At 43.0% G+C, this 24,044-nt stretch overlaps 1 protein-coding gene across 1 annotated transcript in view; it reads left to right on the plus strand.

Moving 5' to 3' along the window:
* Positions 1-24,044, plus strand: part of LOC126249270 (uncharacterized) — a 411,510-nt gene that overhangs the window by 341,917 nt on the left and 45,549 nt on the right. Inside the window, exon 7 of the mRNA XM_049950924.1 lies at positions 13,666-13,782. Within this exon, the coding sequence (XP_049806881.1) occupies positions 13,666-13,782 (117 nt within the window). The remainder of the gene's footprint in view (positions 1-13,665; positions 13,783-24,044) is intronic.

Below are 24,044 nucleotides of genomic sequence, written 5' to 3' on the forward strand. Positions count from 1 at the left end.
TGTTCATTGAAATAAATATACAAAGTCGGAAATTCTTGACTGGCGTCGTGTACAAGCCGCCAAAAATAAGCTCAATGAGTTCCTTCCAGTCGGAATTACATTCACTTCAGTTTCAATACGAACATGTCATCGTAATGGGTGACTTGAACATAGACCTGCTAAGAGACACTCCCTCCGCAATAAACCTAAGAAGACTATTTAGTTGCAATAGCATGAACATTCTTCCATTACAACCTACACACCATACGGCGCACAGTCATACTCTTATAGACGTAATCGCAACAAAACAGACTGACAAAGTAAAAGATGTTGGTCAAACATCGGCCCCTGGCCTCTCAGCACATGATGTAATATTCCTGGCCTACTCTGTGCAGCCCCCAAGGATCAAATCGCGTTACATAACTTGTAGGAACATGAAACGTATTGACCTTGACACTCTAACAGCCGATTGATCAGAAATCTCATGGCATCAAATAATCAGAGAACCTACAATCGACGGCAAAATTAATGAACTTCGTGATAAACTCACTGCCCTCTATGACAAACATGCACCTGTGCGCACAATCCGTGTAAGAAAATCTGCTGCTCCATGGCTGACAGCTGAATTACGTCAAATGATGACTAATAGGGATGCTGCCCACAGGCGTTTCAAGGCAGATCCGAAACCCGAGCGTTTCGAAGAATATAGAAAGCTATGGAACAGAGTGAAACAATGCAATCGCAATGCTACAATCAGGCACGCTCGCTCCCTTGTATGCAGCGATCTGACGCCCACGACTCTATGGAAGAATCTCCGTAGCTTGGGGGTCGGAAAGGCAAAATCGGAAACTACTTTTCATGTGTCAGCTAACGAATTAAATGAATTCTTCCCTGCACCTCTGAATACCCACATGGCTGATAATTACTGTCCACAAGAATCCCCAAACAGGATAACTAACAACGATACCTTCCATCTAAAACATGTAACAATAAATACGGCAAGAAAAGCAATAATGAGAATCTCTTCTGATGCAATAGGCAACGACAGTATCGGTATAACTATGATTAAGAATGTTGCCGATATCTTAGTACCTGTCTTAACTGACATATTTAATTTTTCCCTCGTGAACGGAATATACCCCACTGCATGGAAAAGAAGCATAATTCGACCCATCCCTAAGATCGAAAACTCGGAACTGCCTAGTGATTACCGACCAATTAGCATACTGCCTGCTGTTTCCAAAGCACTTGAATATATTGTTCATGACCAAATCACTGAACACTTGCATGAATTCAGCCTATATGACAAATTTCAATCCGGTTTCCGTAAACATCACAGCACAAACACTGCTCTAATTAAAGTAACTGATGACCTGAAATATGCCATCGACAATCGAAAGGCAACAATATTGACGCTACTGGACTTCAGCAAAGCTTTTGACACTGTTAACTTTGACATATTGCTCAGAAAAATGCAACAGCTTAATTTCTCTGATAGTGCAATGAGGTGGTTTGAAAGCTACTTAAAACACAGACAGCAATGTGTTGTTTGCGTAAATGAAAAATCTTCCTGGAAACATGTTTCCTCGGGAGTGCCACAAGGATCAGTCTTAGAACCACTTTTGTTTTCTTTATATGTCAACGATATTTCGTCGGTTCTGTCCTCCTGTAAATATCATTTCTATGCCGACGACCTCCAGCTCTACCTAAGCGTCAGACCTGAAGATGTTAACACTGCAATCGCTCAGATGAATGATGATCTGTCTTCAGTAGTGATATGGGCGAAAAACCTGGGGCTTAAACTAAATGCAAAAAAGACGCAAGTAATCTTAATAGCCCATCAGAAATTAATAAGTTCAGATTTCTGCGAACGGCTACCTCCTATTCTGCTCGACGGTATTCCAATACCATATCAGAAAACAGTGAAGAACTTGGGTGTAACTTTGGATGAGCATCTCAACTGGGCGGAGAATACAGTCGCAGTGTGCCGAAAGACGTCTGCTTGTCTCTATGCTCTCAAAAAGTTTCGGAACATGTTTCCACAGGACTTGAAACGCCAGCTCGTGCAAGTACTCGTTCTACCGAACCTCCACTATTGTGACGTGATTCAACAAAGCACGAGTAGTGAAAACAAAAGACGGCTAGAGCTAACCATGAATGCCTGTGTACGTTACACCTGCAACATTCGCCGATATGATCATGTTAGTGCTTCAAACTCCGAGCTAGAGTGGCTGCGGCCGGACAAATTGCGTGACTACCACACTCTATGTCTACTTCACCGACTCCTCGTCGCGCAAGCACCCCAGTACCTTGCTTCAGAGATTAAAAACCTGTCATGCCATCATAATCGAAACACGAGGTCACTCTTATTTGGTATCCTAACTGTGCCCACTCACAAAACAAAAACTTTTGCAAACTCCTTCTCAGTTGCCGCTGTCCGCCTCTGGAACAAATTGACCCTTACCTTGCGCAAAATTCAATCTCCTGCTGCTTTCAAGAAGAAGTTGAAGCATTTCCTACTATCATCCTCATAAAGTTCTCCACAAAATTAATGTACAAGGCCAATCCTCTCATCTGTCAAATAGCAAAGCCAGCGTATCCTATCTTGTTCCTGAGATGCCTTCCTCTTCATCTATCTCTATTAGCCACGCAATCTTCTTTTCCTTTATATTTCCTTAATTATGTTTCATCATGTCTCTCTATTCTTCTCCTCCCTTCACCATGAGTCTCCCTCATACTCCCTGCTGCCTGCACTCCTATATAAAATCTCTCTCTTCAGTAATGTCTAAGTATAACAGTACTTATGATCTACGAATATAAACTCTATATGTATGTATTTTTCCAGGTGTACCTTTCTAATTGTTTATTTCACTTTTTGTACTAGATGTAGTTTAACATGCCTACTAAAACATATGAATGTAAAATAAGTAGAATGCCTGGTTAGATGTAAGAGAGGGCCTCATGGCCCTAATCTTGCCCAGCTAAATAAATAAATAAATAAATAAATAAAAACGACTTAGAAGATACAAAAAAAGTGAAAATAGAAGGAAACAAAACCAGACATTCAACACAAACCAAAAGAAATTTTACCAGACAATAGATAACACACACATTAAAATAGACAATCCACCAAACATAACAGACATGGAACACTTCTGGAGCAACATATGGTCAAACCCGTTACAGCATAACAGGCATGCACAGTGGATACAAGCAGAAACAGGCGCATACAAGATGATACCACAAATGCCTGAAGTGATAATTTTGCAACATTAAGTCACCCAAGCAATTAATTCTACTCAGAATTGGAAAGCCCCTGGAAAAGATAAAACAGCAAATTTCTGGCTAAAGAAGTTCACCTCAACACATTCACATCTAACTAAATTATTTAACAGTTACATTGCAGACCCATACACATTCTCCGATACACTTACACATGGAATAACTTATCTGAAACGTAAAGATCAAGCAGACACAGCAAACCCAGCTTAATATCGCCCCATAACATGCCTACCAACAATATACAAAATATTAACTTCAGTCATTACACAGAAATTAATGACACATACAACACAGAACAAAATTATAAATGAAGAACAAAAAGGCTGTTGCAAAGGAGCACGAGGATGTAAAGAGCAACTGATAATAGATGCAGAGGTGACATATCAAGCTAAAACTAAACAAAGGTCGCTACACTACGCATACATTGATTACCAAAAAGCTTTTGATAGTGTACCCCTCTCATGGTTACTACAAATATTGGAAATATACAAAGTAGATCCTAAATTGATAAAATTCCTAAACATAGTCATGAAAAATTGGAAAACCACACTTAATATCCAAGCAAATTCAAATAATATCACATCACAGCCAATACAGATTAAGCGTGGAATATACCAAGGAGACTCATTAAGTCCTTTCTGGTTCTGCCTTGCTCTGAACCCACTATCCAACATGCTAAATAATACAAATTATGGATACAATATTACTGGAACATACCAACACAAAATCACACATTTGCTATACATGGATGATCTAAAACTACTGGCAGCAACAAATCAACAACTCAACCAATTACTAAAGATAACAGAAGTATTCAGCAATGATATAAATATGGCTTTTGGAACAGACAAATGTAAGAAAAATAGCATAGTCAAGGGAAAACACACTAAACAAGAAGATTACATATTGGATAACCACAGCGACTGCATAGAAGTGATGGAAAAAACAGATGCCTATAAATATCTAGGATACAGACAAAAAATAGGAATAGATAATATAAATATTAAAGAAGAACTAAAAGAAAAATATAGACAAAGACTAACAAAAATACTGAAACCAGAATTGACAGCAAGAAACAAGACAAAAGCTCTAAATACTTATGCTATACCAATATTGACCTACTCATTTGGAGTAGTGAAATGGAGTAACACAGACCTAGAAGCACTCAATACACTTACACGATCACAATGCCACAAATATAGAATACAGCACATACATTCAACAACAGAAAGATTCACATTAAGCAGAAAGGAAGGAGGAAGGGGATTTATCGACATAAAAAACCTACATTATGGACAGGTAGACAATTTAAAAAAATTCTTTCTAGAACAAGCAGAAACTAGCAAAATACACAAAGCAATCACTCATATAAATACATCGGCTACACCACTGCAATTTCATAACCACTTCTACAACCCTTTAGATCACATAACATCAACAGATACGAAGAAAGCAAATTGGAAAAAGAAAACACTACATGGCAAGCACCTGTATCATCTAACACAGCCACGCATCGATCAAGACGCATCCAACACATGGCTAAGAAAAGGCAATATATACAGTGAGACGGAAGGATTCATGATTGCAATACAGGATCAAACAATAAACACCAGATATCACAGCAAGCATATTATTAAAGATCCCAATACCACAACAGATAAATGCAGACTTTGCAAACAACAAATAGGAACAGTAGATCACATCACAAGCGGATGTACAATACTAGCAAATACAGAATACCCCAGAAGACATGACAATGTGGCAAAAATAATACATCAACAACTTGCCACACAACATAAACTAATAAAACAACACGTTCCCACATACAAGTATTCACCACAAAATGTACTGGAGAATGATGAAGACAAATTATACTGGAACAGAACCATTATAACAGATAAAACAACACCACATAACAAACCTGACATCATACTCACCAATAAAAAGAAGAAATTAACACAGCTAATCGAAATATCCATACCCAATACAGCAAATATACAGAAGAAAACAGGAGAAAAAATTGAAAAATACATCCTACTGGCTGAGGAAGTCAAGAACATGTGGCATCAGGATAAAGTTGACATTATACCAATTATACTATAGCCTACAGGAGTCATACCACACAATATCCACCAGTACATCAACGCAATACAGCTACATCCAAACTTATACATACAACTACAGAAATCTGTAATTATTGATACATGTTCAATTACCCTAAAGTTCCTAAATGCAATGTAACATATACCGTACAGTTAAAAGGAAGTCACGCTTGATCAAGGTCCGCGTCACTTTCCATTTTTGACCAGACATAACGTCTGGGAAAAGAAAGAATAATAATAATAATAATTTCATGTTGCTCAATTTTTTTTCTTTTTTTCTTTTTAATTTTTTGCTTTCTTTTTTTCTTTTTAATTACTATTTCTTTTTATTATTATATATAAGTACTGAAGCCACTGCCATGTCCGTGCAACGAGCGTGGCAGGCAGGTGGCGGCAAGGAGGTCAGGGGTCAATTAGTCCGAGGCCTGGCCACGGTGCCGCCCCTTTACCCGTCACCACTCACATTGACTGTAAAGGTGCATTGATTTTTTGAGGCAGACTATTCGCTTGATACATAAACGGGGGAAGGTTTGAGAGCTCGAACAGCTATCCAATCCCTGTTCTATTGAATGCAATATGCAGCATATTACCGTACTTGCGACGGTGATCCGCGTAGTTTTTAATTTTAAGATATTCCGTTTCCATGTGTAACAGAAATTCGCTGTAATCGTCGCCCGTCAGCCGATTGAATACATGACTTGTATAGTGACCCAACAGCCACATGACGGCATTATTTTAGTTGGCGGAAAATATTTGAGTCCGGTCTGTGCAGTAAGTTCATGTCTATGTTATTTTCAGAAGTCCTAGTTATAAGGGCGACTTGTTGACGAACCCGTTGCCAATTGCGCATGCGGTGACTGCAAGTATATCTGTGGAGAACAGTATCCACTTGGTGACAATCTGGACAATGGGCTGTGTCGCTTAGCCCAATCGCATGCAGTCGTTCATTTGTGCTGATAATGTTGTTGACCGTTTTGTACCACGTCGACCTGACCAAGGACGGAAGTACACTGCTGCTGATGTTCGCTCACAGGACATCCCAATTGACATCAGTATGCTTTTGTTCGATTTTGTTCTTGCCCTCATATTGTTTGCTGTGCTCTAGAATGTCCTTGGCTGTTAAGGGGCGATGTTGGAGAAGGACCTCGCTCAAGTAGCTCTTTTCCAGATAATATGTGCGGATGTGGGAGAGCTGGTAGTCGATCGTCTGCACATTGATCGGCGGTTCTACGCTTTTCGGTGCGACTGCCTCAAACAACTTAGCCGTAAGGGTGTCAGAGTAGCTTTGGATTAAGGATGTCATCCGTTTAATGTACAAAGCCGCTGCTTTGGCGTTCAGATCGGTTAGACCCATACCGCCATGCAGAGGGTCGAAGGTCACAGTCTTCACGTTAAATCAAAATATTTCCCCCCACCACAGAAAATTGGTCAACTTGCTCATTATCTGTTTGGCTATGACGGTGGGGAGTGGAAAGACCTGTGCCACATAATATGCTCTCGACAAGATACATAAATTTATAAATTTAACCCTCTGAAGTTGGTCCATGCTGCGATGGACGTTATCTATTAAACCACCCTTGACTTTGAGCGAGGCCGGCCGAAGTGGCCGTGCGGTTAAAGGCGCTGCAGTCTGGAACCGCAAGACCGGTAGGGTCGCAGGTTCGAATCCTGCCTCGGGCATGGATGTTTGTGATGTCCTTAGGTTAGTTAGGTTTAACTAGTTCTAAGTTCTAGGGGACTAATGACCTCAGCAGTTGAGTCCCATAGTGCTCAGAGCCATAACGTGCCTTTGAGCGAGACATCCCGCCAATTTGCCGTTATCATCCTTCGTGTGGGGACCGTCCGTATCGTCCCAAAAGATTTGTGTTCCGTAACATGGTTAGCCTATTCTAGGCCGACATCGTGAAGATCCCCTATCCGGAGAAATTTGCTTTTAGTTTAATTCATTTTTGTGCCAGAAGCGGAACAATAGCTTCTGAGGTCTGCCTCCAGTTGAATCACATCTTCCCTGTTCCCCACGACGATGCCGACATCATCAGCATATGCCCCAACTGCAGTTTTCTTCCCGGCGATCGTTATGCCCGTCATGTGCTCTTTTACTAGCCGCAGCAATGGTTCTAGTGAGATGACAAAGAGCAACATGGAAAGGGGGCTACCTTGGGGGACACCCCTTGCGATGGTAATTGGTCTTGTGAGCTGGCAGTTGACGGAGATCGTGGCGGGCAGACCAGTAATCATATTGCGCACGGCAGCGATGGAGTCATGCCGGAAGCCCATCCTCCGCATCGTTTCGAAGAGGTATTTATGGCTGACACTATCAAATGCTTTATAAAAGTCGACAAAAAGGAGGCCGCAATTAATGGTGCTGGCAGATGACAGAGCGACGATATCTCTATATTGTGCTGTAGTCTGAAATATTGATCCCCTCTAAGCACAAGTTTGCTGTTGCCCAATTATGTTTGCGGTCAACGGCATCATTCGTTTGTTTAAAGCTCTCGCAATAATCTTATAATCTGAATTAAAAAGAGAAATCGGCCGGAAGTTGTTAATCTTTTTACATCCCTTATTTTTAGGAATCAACACGATTTTACATTCTTTAAGTTCTGGTGGTACAAACTTTCCCAGCAGGACGTCGTTAACGGCTTGTGTCAACTTATCACCTATGATACTCCAATATCGTTGACAGAATTCGATCGGAAGGCCATCAGGGCCCGGCGATTTCCTTTTAGGGGAGCCACGAATTATTTCAAAGACGCCATCTGGACTAAAAGCCGAAAATAAGTTGGCGTTGTCGTCGGCCGTAATTGTGGAGGTTGTAAACGCAAATAGCTCATCCGAATCGTCCTCTTGCGTTGCTTCTGCCTCATACAGGGCACTGTAATACCTGTGGATTTCTCTGATTATCTCGTTTTGCACAGTGAGGACAGTACCGTATTCTAATCAAGTTCGTCCATGAATTCCGTCGTCGGTTCTTGCGATGTTTAATCAGATGATATAGCACAGCCGTTTCGTCCTCGCTGACAGATCTGGCTTTTGACTTAATTTTAAGACCCTCCAGTTGTTTCCTCTTTAAGCTTAATAATGTCGCTTTAACTTTCTTGATGTCGGACAAGCGCCTGTCTGAGCCATTTGCCTGATCATACAAATCCCTTAAGACCATGTAGTAAAATTCCATTGTACGGTGAACTGCCCGAGATCTCTCTATACTGTAAGATATAATTACTTTCCGTAATTTTGGCTTCGCCTTGCGGGTCCACCACTCCAGAACACTCGGAAAGTTGTGTACAGAGCGCAAGCAAAATTCCCAAGCTGTCTTTAATTCGACCTCGAGCTCGTCATTTGTGAAAAGGCCGACATTCATGCTCCACTGATTCCTAAACCAGTGAGTTGGTTGCCTGTGTAAGTTTATGCAGGCACTCACACTACAGTGGTCAGAAAAGCTGACTGGAGTTACTTCCACTTGTAGCAAATTCCTCACTATGTGACTCGACATATAGATTCTATCAATCCTGCTGCTGGAATTATGTGAAATGTGCGTGTATTTCACAAGCGTGGGATACTTAACTTCCCACGCGTCGCTCAATTTCATTTGGGAGACAAGAAAGTTTAATTCATGGGAATATTTGAAATTGGGGGGACTGATCTTTATGGTGTAATACACAATAAAAATCGCCTGCAATGGTCAAGTTCGGAGAGTCTCTCCGCAGTAAGTAAATGATATCCTCCTTAAAAAACTTTGATCTGTCAGCGCGCCGTGTACTTCCAGATGGTGCATACAGATTGATTACACTGACGTCCACGATATTCACGCCTATCCCCCGTCTAGAGTCTAACTTTTCGACATCGGTTAGAGGTATTCCTTCCCTGACTAAAATCGCAGTGCCAGCACTCAATTCGGAAGCGAAATTGATTATTGCAACATAACCGGGAATGTTGATTTGCCATGTTGCGACCTCTTGTAAAAGGGCAATATCCGTACCAGAGTCAAACAAAATTTGTTTTGAAACTTCCTGGCAGATTAAAACTGTGTGTCCGACCGAGTCTCGAACTCGGGACCTTTGCCTTTCGCGGGCAAGTGCTCTACCAACTTTTTTTTTTTTTACTATTAATTATACTGGTTTCTCCTTCCAGTAAACAAAAATGAGTCTCCTTCGTCTTGTTGGCGAAGAAGCAATCTTTTGTTTGGAACAAAAAAAATATTTTTATTTTTTTTTTCAAAGCCAATCTCAAATTTCTTTTTCCTTTAAGAACAAATTGTGAGGAATAAATAGGGAAATGCTTTTTTTCAAAAGAAAACAAAGACTCCAATTATACTGGTTTCTCCTTCCAGCAAACAAAAATGAGTCTCCTTCGTCTTGTTGGCGAAGAAGCAATCTTTTGGAACAAAAAAAAAGTTTCTCAAAGCCAAAATCAAATTTCTTTTTCCTTTAAGAACAAATTATGAGGAATAAATAAGGAAAAGCTTTTTAAGTCGTCGTACGACTTGTAGTTAAAGTCCAGTTCTTACAGGAGCTCTTGAAGTGTATCCGCCTACAGCATGCCAGCTCGTCCAAACGTGTCTTCTCATGGCGTAGGCGTGGGTTCTGGGTAGCAGATCTATTCAGTTCGGTTCGGTTTATGCAGTTTTCAGCTTCTCAGGGCTTGGACGTTCCAGCTACTAGGTGGGTCATCGAAAGTGCTCCGTAAGAAATTGGAAAAATATTGTTTATAGCGTGGGTTGCGTATCAGGACGCAGTGTCGTTCGTTGAGATAAGTCCAATATCCTAGCGTAGACTTGTCGCCAGAAGTAAAAAGATAGCGGATCCTGTGGCCACAGATCCAATTCACAGAGTTAGTTTTGGCGGAGGGGTAGAAAGTCTTATCGGGGTACAAAAGCATGTGGACGTCGATCTGAGCCGGTGTCTGGCGAGTAAGAAACGCCAAAATTCGCCGCGCAAGTGTCCAGACGTCTAGCGCTGTGCCACAGTGGAACCGGTGGACATCCGTGTCATCCACCCCACAGTGGGTGCAGAGGGATGAATCGGCGAGATGGATGCGGTGCAGACGATCTCGGTTAACTTGTTTGCCATTCACGGTGATGTACCACGCTGATTGAACGTCTGATTCAAGAAAACGCGCATGGATCGCCTTCCATATGTGTCGCCACACGTACTGTGGATACTTACGTTCGATGGGGTTTGACGGGCGGCACTGTTGTAACAATTCGGAGACTGTTTTCGTGAGGTACAAACGGGTAAGTGGTAAGGACCGGTAGATATAACTGAACTCCAGGAAAAATCGTTGGATGTAATAAAAGGGTGTTGGAATGGTCGATACCAGTACTGGGGCGGACAAGGAGGCCGGTGCAAAGTTGTGAAGCAGGAGGCTAGTAAGGCTCTGTGGGCAACGATACCAAAGTTTTAGTTGGGAGCTGACGTATAGTGCCTTGACACGAGTCGGCACGTGGATGAGTCCCACCCCGCCACGATCTCGTGGCAGTGCAAGGGATTCATACTGCACCTTGAATAACATCCCCGAGCTGACGAAGGAGCCGAAAGCCATCAACAGTCGTCGCGCCAGGAGATTTGGGACTGGTAGTACTTGAGCCACGTGTGGTATACGGGAAGCATGATACATGTTCAAGTATTGCGCGCGTTGGATAACGTCGAGAGCTCGTAGCCGGTGATCTGCGAGAGTTGCTCTGATTGTCTGTAGCAAGCGTCTACCATTGATTGTCGCTGAGCGGCGCAGGTCTGCTGTGAAATCAAGTCCAAGACGCCGTATGGTGGCGGCGACACTAAGGGGGGCAGCGCATCTCTCCGGCAAGCCCTCACCAATGAGCAGGACCTTGGATTTTTACACGTTGAGGCAGCTCCCCGACGCTTCGCCGTAAGTCGCCACCCATGTCAGTGCAGCTCTTACTTCATCTTCACTGCGCAGATATAGTACTATGTCGTCTGCGTAGGCTGTACAACAAAAACGGTGGCCTTGCACAGCCATGCCTTCCAAACGTTGGCGCATGCCCTGGAGCAGGGGTTCCAAGGCGAAAGCATACAAAATCGTGGAAAGAGGGCATCCTTGTCGTACAGATCGTGCGATGACCAGGGACGGTGTAAGACGACCATTGTACATGATTTTAGAGGTTGCACTACTCAACAGGCGCATAACCGCTGTGACAATACCGCCAGGAAAACCCATATGCTGAAGAACTGTCCGTAAATAGAAGTGGTCAACACGGTCGAAAGCCTGGCTGAAGTCCAGTGAAGCCAAGGCGCCAGGGAGACGCTGATGATGCGCTAATGCTATCATGTCTCTGTAACGGCAAAGGGCCGTACGGATGTTGTTGTCGCCTCCTAGGGAAGTCTGGTCGCAGGATGTGACATAACGTGCGACCTTCTTGAGTCGCGATGCCAGTAGCCGTGTGAATATTTTCATGTCGCTGTTGAGCAAAGTAATTGGTCGATAGTCCTGGACCCTCGATAACCCGCGCGGTTTATGTACGGGGATAATAATTCCTTCTAGAACGGCGCTCGGGACCACTGTCATCGGTGACATCAGCTCTTGTGCTATTGCCGTCCACGTGGAAGCCAACAAATAGTGAAAACTTTTATAAAATTCGATGGGTATACCGTCAGGTCCAGGAGATCTGTTATCGGAACCCGCCTTGATAGCGTCTACCACTTCATCTGTGGTGACGTCGTCTTGGAGGTCATGCACTGCATCCTCCGGAAGAGTGTTCGTAGTAAGCTGAGCGACTTCTGTGATCAGTGCTGCAGAATGCGGTACGGCTACGTATAGCCCGGCAAAATGAGCATGGAGAGCACGACCGATGCTTTGTTGGGTGTCATGCCGGCGCCCTTCCACATCAGTGAGGACTTGGATCAGAGCTCGTCGTCGTCGTTGTCTTTCCTGAAGGAGGTGGTACATCGACGGACGTTCTTGAGGGATTCGATTAGAAGCTCGAGAACGGACTACAGTGCCTTCCAAGTTACGCCGCATGATCAAGGAGATCTGCGCCTTCGTGCGATGGACCATCGACTGCCGGGCTGGCGAGAAAGGCATCGTCGTACAGTCACGTAGAATGGTGTAGTAGAAGTGCAGGGTATTAGTTTGCCACGCCTTTAATTCCTTCCCATAACTCATCAGAGTCTTCCTGAGGGTCGGCTTTGCACAGGAGAGCCACCATGATAAGGTGGAGTCATAGGCTTCTCGACGATGGTGGCAGCGTGCCCACGCTTCTTCGACCATACGGCGACAGTCTGAGGTGGTCAGGTGAGCGACATTGAGTTTCCACAGACCACGACTATACCACACTCGCTGTCGGGCGAGAGTGACGTCACAGAGGTACGCATCATGGTCTGAAAAGGCCAAGGGCCAGACTTCCGCATGACGTGTGCCATCAGCAAGGGAGCGGGTAACGTAGATGCGATCTATGCGGCTTGACGAGTGAGAGGTGTAGAATGTATATCCCGGTTGAATTCCGCGGAGCTTCTTCCACGTGCCAACAAGTCGGAGACGGTCGATTACCACTGAGAGAGATGCACAAGGGGAATGTCGCGGGAGTTGGTCCGCGGGCTCTTGTGTCGAGTTAAAATCCCCACCGAGTACCAAATCGTCCTGCGGACCGGTGAAGAGGGGTGTGACGCTTTCGGCAAAAAAAGTTTGTCGGTCATGACGGCGGCCAGTGCCGGACGGAGCGTAGATATTAATAATACGCACGCCGAACAGTGTGAGGGCCATACCTCGCGCAGTGGGGAGGTAGATGACGTCCTCTGCAGGGAGTCCGTCGCGTAGCAGGATGGCGACGCCGCTACCGGTATCGGATGCGGGGGAAACATGAGCGTTGTATCCGGTGGGAACTAGGAAGTCAGCAACCAGCTAGCACGTCCGACCGCGGCGACAGCGAAAGCCGGAATTGTCGGCTAATCTCGCGCGACCCTGTAACAGCCTCTCTACATTTCTCATTAAATTTACTTCGGAAATGTAAATAAATTTGCCGGTCGTTGTGGCCGAACGGTTCTAGGTGCTTCAGTCTGGAACCGCGCGACCGCTACGCTCGCAGGTTCGAATCCTGCTTCGGACATGGATGTGTGAGATGTTCTTAGGTTAGTTAGGTTTAAATAGTTCTAATTTCTGGGGGACTGATGATCTCAGATGTTAAGTCCCATAGTGCTCAGAGCCATTTCAACCATTTGTAAATAAATTTTATCTTTTAACTCCTGAAACATAATTTTTCCATATTTGTTATAGCAAATACAAACATACTTTTTTTCTCAAATAGTTTGTAGTTACATTTGGTATGATAAATATTTTTATTTCGCAGAACACAGATGAAGTCGAGGAAACAATGTCAGTAGGATCATCTGAGGCCACAGACGGAGATAATGAAACAATACAGCTCAATGGATCTGAAATGGAGTCTGGGGAAGAATTCGCAGAGGTCAGTACACAATCTAAGAATGGAAAAAACCTAGAATCATGAATAACAAGGTAGGTGTTTGAATGAAACTCCTGAAAATAACATCCATAGCGGTATTGGCTGAAAATAACATTGGCTGAAAGGCTTATGTCTCTGAAATAATGGTTGTGTTTGGTCTTTCATCTATAAATGGCAGATATGCAGTGCCACCAAACTATGAATCACCCATAAGTCATAAGAGGTAGCGATGTTCATTTTTTTGGATGTACATTGTCACTTCCTTCTTCCAGTAGCGTTATACACAGCTACATGAAGCCTGAAGGACAAAACTATTCAATAAATTGCATAAACTGTCTCTAAATGGATAGCATTTTCGATTTGGTCGGCGAGGTCAAATTATTTCCAAAATAATAAAACGATATGCATGATTATCGTATTGTTGAACCACCTTTAGGGCGCCCTAAAGCAGTGATGCGTCTTATAGTGTAAACATATGCCCAATGAATCGTTTCCAAACGACTGCTATTGCGTTTCTCAAACGCTGAAACACGTGTGTCCGTCAACGATGAGAGGAAAAAACAGAATTTCCGCTATAAAAACATTTACATATATTAGAATGAAATTTTCACTCTACAGCGGAGTGTGCGCTGATATGAAACTTCCTGGCAGATTAAAACTGTGTGCCGGATCGAGACTCGAACTCGGGACCTTTGCCTTTCGCGGGCAAGTGCTCTACCGACTTTTTTTCTTCATTTTGTTCGTTATTGATCGTTGTGTGTGGTCGTTGCGGACGTCCCAAAACATCCTGTTCAAGTTCGGTGGTTGATCCTTCCACTCAGTTTTTTATTACAGAGGCCAACCGGCTCTCTGACCGAACACGCTGAGCTACCGTGCCGGCTGGACCGAGAATCGAACTCGGGACCTTTGCCTTTCGCGGGCAAGTGCTCTAACGACTGAGCTACCCGAGCACGACTCACGGCCCGTCCTCACAGCTTTACTTCTGCCAGTACCTAGTCTCCTACCTTCTAAACTTTACAGAAGCTCTCCTGCAAACCTTGCAGAACTAGCACTCCTGAAAGAAAGGATATTGCGGAGACATGGCTTAGCCACAGCCTGGGGGATGTTTCTAGAATGAAATTTTCACTCTACAGTGGAGTGTGCGCTGATATGTCTCCACAATATCCTTTCTCTCAGGAGTGCTAGTTCTGCAAGGTTCGCAGGAGAACTTCTGTACAGTTTGGAAGGTAGGAGACGAGGTACTGGCAGAAGTAAAGCTGTGAGGACGGGGCGTGAGTCGTGCTTGGGTAGCTCAGTCGGTAGAGCACTTGCCCGCGAAAGGCAAAGGTCCCGAGTTCGAGTCTCGGTCTGGCACACAGTTTTAATCTGCCAGGAAGTTTCATTTACATGTATTCCTTAAAGTTCAGCTAGTATTATCTTGTTAGTGACTATGAGTGTTATAGTTCATCCTCATGGTCGCAAGTCGCAAGCCACGTTAGTACGAAATCCTATATAACAATGTTGGAACACCCTCTTTGGTGTTGGAGGTCAAAATGTGGAACATAAGATTTACTTGGTAATTCAATATGATTACATAACGTCTGGACGTGTATTCTCCTTGGAGTCTAGCAATTTATTACCGAACTGTGTGTCCACGGTATTCAACAGACTACGTCTAAATTTTGGGAATAGGCAGTCTACCATCTGTGCAAAGTGAATACTAAGAAAACTGACAATCTGCTGGGACTGTTTCCTGACTGGAATTGGAGGAAAAAAGGTCCTATGAACACATCTTTGCCACGCTAGATGGCGCTGACGAATAAAAGTTCCTTGTGTGCTGCAGGCTGTGTGACACGCACCGTACTATAAGCAGCAGAATGGTCCAGTATTTATGTCGGGAACAATCCGAGAAAGTGTTTATGTACGGCCAAGACGATGGAAACGATCGAGAGACAGAACGGCTATAGCAAAACAAGTACCTTCACAGACACCAGCCACATCACACAACATTTCAAGCCATTTTTAAGCGTTTGTGTGATGATGGATCCTTTCAGATAGACGAATGAGGAGGGAGCCGGTGGACTGTGCGTACACCAGATTTGGAGGACCGGATTGTACAGGATATTGAAACGAACCCTAGTGCAAGCTCCAGGCAAGTGGCCCGCAAACACGGTACAAGCCAATGTACGATTACGTGTTTCCTACATAACAACGGCTACTATACCTGTCACCTGCAACGCACAAGGAACACACGACACGTGGTCAGACGAACTGGCATTTGTCAGCGCCATCTATCGTGTCCAGTCACATGTTCGTAAGTCCCTTTTTCCTCCTTTTCCAGTCACCATGCTGTAAGTACACAGGGTACTTCGCAACTCTACAGAAAAACTCCAGGACTGGATTCCTCATGTAACAAGAGGAAGAAAGACGGATGTGTCAACATGGGTGCAGAAATCCATAGTTACCGAGTTATTCGAGCATGTTGCTGTTACGCAGTGCACAAATTAAACAGATGCAGATTTACAGAACGATTCCGTGATGATGTTACAAATTTTCAGGAATGATGAACAGGGATAAATGGATCAATTTCAGGAAAGGGACCCCGGTCCGGAAACGAGAGGAGAACACGGTAAGTACCATAACCCTATTTCCCAGAAACGTAGCTGTGTGGAAGAGGGCTTATACGTAGACACTCGACCCTTCCTGAGAAAAGAACGGTCGGAGTTTTCGAGCGACTTTACGTGGCTTTTACAGAAAAAATAGTTCAGCCTAAGCTTTATGGTAACGTGCTGACCTACGAAAATGCGTCTGTTATGGTTCGCGGTTCCAGTCTCGCTGACTATAACGTTTTTATCCCTTCTGTGAAAGAGCTACAAGCACTCAGATCGAACATCGATAAGGAAATCGCAAGAAAATTCTTTCGGCTCATAGGGTAATGGTGAAAAACTTACAATGCTGCACAACAGGTAATGCCTCTTTCCGCTGCTGACAAACATATTGTGGGTTTCTATGAATACATAGCTTTGTTTATGATATGCCACATTTGCATATCTCTTGAGTATGACACAGCATACCAACTAAACACAGACTCAATCGAAATCTATGTGAGTAGTATTTTACTAATACGTGCCGGATAGAGGCACACTTGTGTACAGATACTCAGTTTTATTAAAACAGACTTCCGTCGTAAGGTTATTGTGGGTACTTTTATTTCATTTCTTATAATACTGTGCACAGTTTTCGTAAGAATTCCTTTAGTGTTGTTGAGAAAGTAGTAAACATGAGAGAGAAATTAATCATCGACGATATATGCGAATTCTCTGTGTTTTCTATAACAGTCTGACAATGCGCATGCAGTTTATTGATTACATGCATGTTGAAAATTTCTTCTGAGTTAAAGCTGTCAAACAAGGTTTGAAGAAGAATAAATTGCCACTACCACATGACAGCTAATGTAGAAAATACTTTTCTGATGTATTGTGGCACGATGCGCTCTCCCCATACATAATACTAAAGTTCCGAGATGCATCTGCTGCCTGGATATCTATTATTCTGAAAAGAACAAAATGACACAGAAGTTAGCCCTTTTTCCACATGCGACAATTTTGGGTCGAGAAGTGAAGGGGATTATGTTCCAAGTTCCATTAGATTGATAACTTCAGCACACAGCAGAATTGCGTTTTAAAAAATGTAGCAGTGAATGTATTCAAACTCGCGCCATCTTACTTACGGTGTGCGACGCTTACCATTACATTACTAGCTCACACATAGCTGCAGCGGCTCCAGAAGTCAATAACAATTCCTCCAGAACTTCTGCATTCCACAGTGCTGTGAGATAATGCATATGGCCGGATCTAGATTTCTGAGAGACAGACAGTTACAGCTTTTCTTTTGCACTGCACGATGTTTTCAACAAACAGATAGCACAATAGAGCAGCTCAAGTGGAAAGTAACACTTCCTATTTAAATTTCAGCATCCTACTGTGTTGGCACTTCTGTGTAGGTGGCAGTTACGTGATTTTATTTCGGTTATTACAAAATAAAGTCGAATGTATGCACTTGGTAGCCGAAGCAGCTACTTCATGGCGATTCGGTCAACCAAGTAAATGAATGTACTGAACATACTGCAAACCACTACAGGGAGCCTGTGTGTCAGAATTCTCATCCAGTGTGGCGCATCGGCGTTATGATAGAAAAATGAGTCATATAGAAGAGGATTTTGTGGTGTGTTGGATTAGTGATAGGTTCATATACTTATGGTCTGGGTCGATTCCGACTTCCGCTGACGATTTTTTTATATGGAGCGACAGATTGTACTGTAGGCATAATGGCATTGTGGTCTGAAATTCATATTACATGATATTCCTTCTCTATCAAGTAGACGTTAGGTTGAATCACAATAAAATCAGGAGTGGTGACATGTATAAACTCTATCACCAGTAACCTTCCTTATACTAGTTATTTATTTCGAGTGACGAAACAAACGCTATGTAGGGTCACAGCACACTTATTCCATCTTTTATTTGAGCTTCTGTATGTCGATAAATTTGGTTCAGATCTGGGAACGCAACTCGGACCGCCCTTAACGCGGAATTTGATCCCTTCGTGACAATACAGCTCGACTACAATTCGTTGTTTGTTCAAAACTGCAGATTACTCAACAGCTCCACATATTGCGCATGAATGGGTTCGAATCCTGCCCAGGGACTAAAGTTTTCATTATGTATTATCAAGCTCTAGCATGAAAACACCTATCTGCTGGTGGATAATAATTTTGATTTTTTATGTATTTTCATTCGTTGTCAACACTAACGATATCTAACGTTTCTGACTCCCAGTGAGTCACAGAACTATTTGCGAGATCACTGTAAGTTCAAAGATGTTATTCCGAGCTGCTGGTGGAGAAACATTTGGTAGCTGACGTCTCTTTGTGTGTAGTCAACAACGATATGTGTGTGGTTCGATTCCCAGTCAGCCCTGAACTCTTCGTCATATTATTTCTAGTTCAAACATGGTCACATGTCGCTGCTGGTGTAACAAAACCATATTTAACGTTCATTTTCTCTAGAATATAACAGCCATAGGTGCCGGGCTGGAGTGCTGGGAAGGAAAAAATTAATGCTTCGTCTCGTCATTTCAGTTAAAACATGTAGCTACTGCCGAGAAAATCCGATATGTCACAGTTGATAGAGCTTTGATAACAATCCGATTAGGTTCTGGGTTCGAATCCCTGTCCAACACAAAGCTTTTCCTCACGGCATTTCAAGTAAGTTACTTGTGAACAAGCAATATTTAACATCCCTCGTAGTTCGTTAACAGGGATTATAGATGCTGGGTAGGACTTCGCGTCCCTTAAAAATGTTTACGTTATGTAATTTAAAGTTGATATTGGCTAACTGATACTGTCTGAAATCGAGGTACATGACTCTTTGTATGCCTTGTCAGGAATGACTGTTAGTTTCCGTCAGTCAGGAAATCTTTGCTTAGTCTGCATGACCTGGGTTTGAATCCATATGCAGAACGAGACGGTTCGTCGTGTCATTTGAATTTCATACATATTCTCAACTAGCTGCTCGTGAATAACTTAAAGTTTTAATGTCATTTTGTGTTAAATAATAAGTACGGTATGTTACTTTGAAGAGGAAATCATGAATACGACGAACTTACTGCTTGCATTAACTATCTGACGTAAGGATGAGAGTGGTAACATTTCAGGTACGTCATTTATTGCAATAAATGTGAGCTTACAATCTTTAAGGACAGTCTTATCTGTGATAAGGTGTTCCCTGATATTTGTAGTATCGTGGTGTTACTTTATATCTTGAGTTATTGCGATACAGAGCAGTATTTTCTAGTGGTGACTTGTTGGAACCATAGTCAAATGACTGTACCGAGGTGCGATTAGAGGACCTGCTAGACAGGCGCATTATGCGGGTTGCATGCAATTGAAATCGTTCGAATACTTTTGAGAATGACTGTACATCACTTCTGCTGTTTTCCGTCGCATTCGGATAATTCCTTCTTGGTGCGTCGGTTTTTCTTCGCGCTATCAAGACTGATGGCAGAGGCATTATTCTAAATACCTTGTCCGAAAATTTCTTCGAGTATATAATTAGATAACCATCTTGGGTGACAGGATACAAATTGCTCAGCACCTGAGTAGTAATGAGGACAAAGAAGTGGAGCACAAATAAAAAAAAACGTCAAAAGCTTCGTTCGATATACCTTAAACAATTATGTTCCGAGAAAGGTCTTAAGGAACGAGAAAGTCCCACTGTGGTTTAATAGCCGTGTTATAAAACTGCTACATAGGGATAAAAACAAAGAAAGTACGTTACAGATTCAAGAAAAGTCAAAACCTAGCTAACAAACAGAAGCTGAACGAAGCGAAAGTGAGCGTAAGGAGAGCAATGAAAGGAGCGTTCAGTTACATTGGAAGTAAGATTTTCTCAATCCACCTGAGTAAAAAGCCTAAGAGGTTTTGTTCTTATGCAGAATCAGTAATCGGATAGAAATCTTCTATTCATTAAATTAGTGACCTTACTGACACCGAAGTGGAAGATAACAGAGAGACAGCCGAAATACTGAATACGATATTCCGAAACTGTTTCACCGCGAAAGATTGTAATACGTTCCCTCCTTTAAGTCATCGCACGAACGTCGAAATTTCAGGTGTTGAGATAACCGATCACGGAATAGAAAAGGAACTACAATCTTTTAGTAATGGAAAGCCACCACGACCAGATTCTCAGCTACGAAGATGATAATAAAGTACTTTCTCCCATTCTAGCGACAGTTTATCGTAGATTATTTGAGCAACGAAGGATACCTAGCGACTGGAAAGAAGCGCAGGTCATTCTCGTTTTCCAGCAGAAACGGTAGACAGATGCACGTAATTACAGGCCTATATCGCTGACACGAATGAATTTCGGTCTTCGATGCAGATAAATCTCAACACGTCGCTCTTAACGGAACAAAATCGACTGATGTAGAGGTAATTTCTGGAGTACCCCAAGGAAGTGTTATAGCACCGTTACTGTTTACAATGTATATAAATAATCCAGTAGAAACTGTCAGAAGCTATTCAAGGTAGAGCGGTGGTCTGTAAGAAAGTAGCAACGCCAGGTGACAGTATCGAATTGCAGACTGACCTGCATAGGATTGATGAAGGGTGAACACTCTGGGTTGGTGGGTTGGTTTGGGGAAGGAGACCAGACAGCGTGGTCATCGGTCTCATCGGATTAGGGAAGGATGGGGAAGGAAGTCGGCCGTGCCCTTTCAGAGGAACCATCCCGGCATTTGCCTGGAATGATTTAGGGAAATCGCGGAAAACCTAAATCAGGATGGCCGGACGCGGGATTGAACCGTCGTCCTCCCGAATGCGAGTCCAGTGTCTAACCACTGCGCCACCCCGCTCGGTGAACACTCTGGCAGTTAACCCTGAAAGTAAATAAATGTACATATTGTGCATACGTAGGAAAGGATATCCACTACTGTACACCCACTCTAATGGTGACAAACTGCGTGAAACAGTATCTACGAGGGTCATTCAATAATGAAAGAGACAAATTGGTCTGGGGAAAAAACTGTTTGTAGGGCAAGTTTGGTACTTTTATGGCTTAAAGTTGGCATCACTGGGATGAGCCCTCATCAGCTGATGTATCAACATTGTTTTGTTTATAACCTCAAAAATACATTTCAAGATGGCGAATCCGCTTGAAACGTCCACATTAGTTGAGCAATATTCTGTTATTCGTTTTTTACTTGCTGAAGGCGAGAAACCAGTGAATATATACTGTAGAATGTCTAAAGTTTATGGTGAAGGCTGTATGAATCGTGCAAATTTTTACAAGTGGGTAGAGCAGTCCAAAAATGGTCGCGACTCATCAATATGGAATCCTTACCAAGTAGGACTGATAGAAGAGATAGAGAAGATCCAACGAGGAACGGCGCGTTTCGTCACGGGATCGTTTAGTCGGCGCGAGAGCGTTACAGAGAATCTCAACAAACTCTAGTGGCAGACGATACAAGACAGGCGTTTTGAAATTTCGAGCGAGTACTTTCCGGTAAGAGTCGGACAACGTATGACTTCCTCTCACATTCGTATCGCGAAACGACCACGACAAGAAAAATCGAAGAATTAGAGCTAATATAGAGGCTTTCCGACAGCCATTCTTCCCACGCGTCATTCGCGAACTGAACTGGAAAGAGGGAGGGGGGAATCACTTAGTGGTACCAGAAGTACGCTCCGCCACACATCGTTAGGTGGCTTGCGGAGTATGACGTAAATGTGGATGCACATATTAATGAGATCCTCCTATTTGTGCAAAGGTAAAATATTTACGTTCATTCTGTCATCCAAAAATAATTTGGCACCTATCTCTCTCTCCCCCCCCCCCCCCCAACCGTGTCTTTTTATATCTTACCTAATACCGTTAATCAAGATAAAATTTGTGTTCTTTTGCGAAATAGAAGAGAATATCATATTCCTATCATTATTTTTGGAACGGTGGTTGTTACTGAGTACCGCATTTCAGAGGACTATCCTTACAGTCATTTCCCCCGTGTAGAAGATTTCTCTACTCTGGTAACCATCTGTAATCTTACACGCATCTTCATTAGGGGCAGTGTTATCTAATTACGATTTAAAAGATGTATATCATATACAGTAAATCACGAGGATAGATACTTAGCATACAATTTGGCAGTAACCGCCAAGGTTTCTTATTATAAAGCAATGGTCTTCTAGAAACAGACTGTAAAAAGGAGGAATATCAGTCCACTGCGCTTGTATTTTGTATATCATTCTGCTTGCAGTATGGAAAAGACTTTTCTTTTGCTAATTAACTAGGCGTAGTATCGTAGTGCAAAGTGATAAGTCTGAAATTTTTATGAAACTTGGAAACTGACCCTTAACATAGACAAATGTAATGTATTGCGAATAGACAGGAAGAAGGACCCTTTATTGTATGATTATATGATAGCGGAACAAACACTGGTAGCAGTTACTTCTGTGAAGTATCTGGGAGTATGCGTACGGAACGATTTGAAGTGGAATGATCATATAAAATTAATTGTTGGTAAGGCGGGTACCAGGTTGAGATTCATTGGGAGAGTCCTTAGAAAATGTAGTCCATCAACAAAGGAGGTGGCTTACAAAACACTCGTTCGACCCATACTTGAGTATTGCTCAACAGTGTGGGATCCGTACCAGATCGGATTGACGGAGGAGATAGAGAAGATCCAAAGAAGAGCGGCGCATTTCGTCACAGGGTTATTTGGTAACCGTGATAGCGTTACGCAGATGTTTAGCAAACTCAAGTGGCAGACTCTGCAAGAGAGGCGCTCTGCATCGCGGTGTAGCTTGCTCGACAGGTTTCGAGAGGGTTGTTTCTGGATGAGGTATCGAATATATTGCTTCCCCCCTACTTATACCTCCCGATGAGATCACGAATGTAAAATTAGAGAGATTCGAGCGCGCACGGAGGCTTTCCGACAGTTGTTCTTCCCGCGAACCATACGCGACTGGAACAGAAAAGGGAGGTAATGACAGTGGCACGTAAAGTGCCCTCCGTCACACACCGTTGGGTGACTTGCGGAGTATGAATGTAGATGTAGATGTAAATTTACACGTTAAGTAGCAAGCTTCAAACCAAAAAGACATATAGTAAGTGTAAGTTATTTCAGTACAGTTTCTTTCACATTGGGTACACGAGTTTCTCGGCAGGATGCTAAACGCAGTAAAAATTAACTGAAGGACCCTTAATTACAAATTCACTGGCGTGCAAAACTTAAGAAAGTAACTTTCGGATGATGTATCACGGGCAAGTAACATAGCTCTCTAAAACTTGGATCATACATAGAAAAAAATACTGCAGTATAGTATAGAACGCAACTGAAAGAAAGACGCAATGAGACTACCAGAAATGGCGCTTGTTCTCAAACACAGTAATTATACTGAAGTCACCGCAGTTCACGTTGGTTCCCGGGACTTTATAACTGGACGTGGTTCTTTATGGGATGTGTGATCACAACGGACAGCAATGTATACTGGCCACAAGGGTGGTAAGGATTTTTTGTGGCCGGACTTTCCATTTCTCCAGCTGCTGGATCATCGTCGACGTGTGCATGTGTACGTGTTGCAATACGTCTCCTCAACGCATCCCACACGTGATCGATGGGATTAAGTCAGAGAAATGAACAGGCCATTCCATTCGTCGAATACCCACTCGTTCCAAGTATCCTCCACCTGCGCTATTCGATGCGGTCGTGCATTGTCATCTATA

The sequence above is a fragment of the Schistocerca nitens genome, chromosome 3, assembly GCF_023898315.1.
Source record: "Schistocerca nitens isolate TAMUIC-IGC-003100 chromosome 3, iqSchNite1.1, whole genome shotgun sequence".
In the NCBI taxonomy this organism is placed as follows: Eukaryota; Metazoa; Arthropoda; class Insecta; order Orthoptera; family Acrididae; genus Schistocerca; species Schistocerca nitens.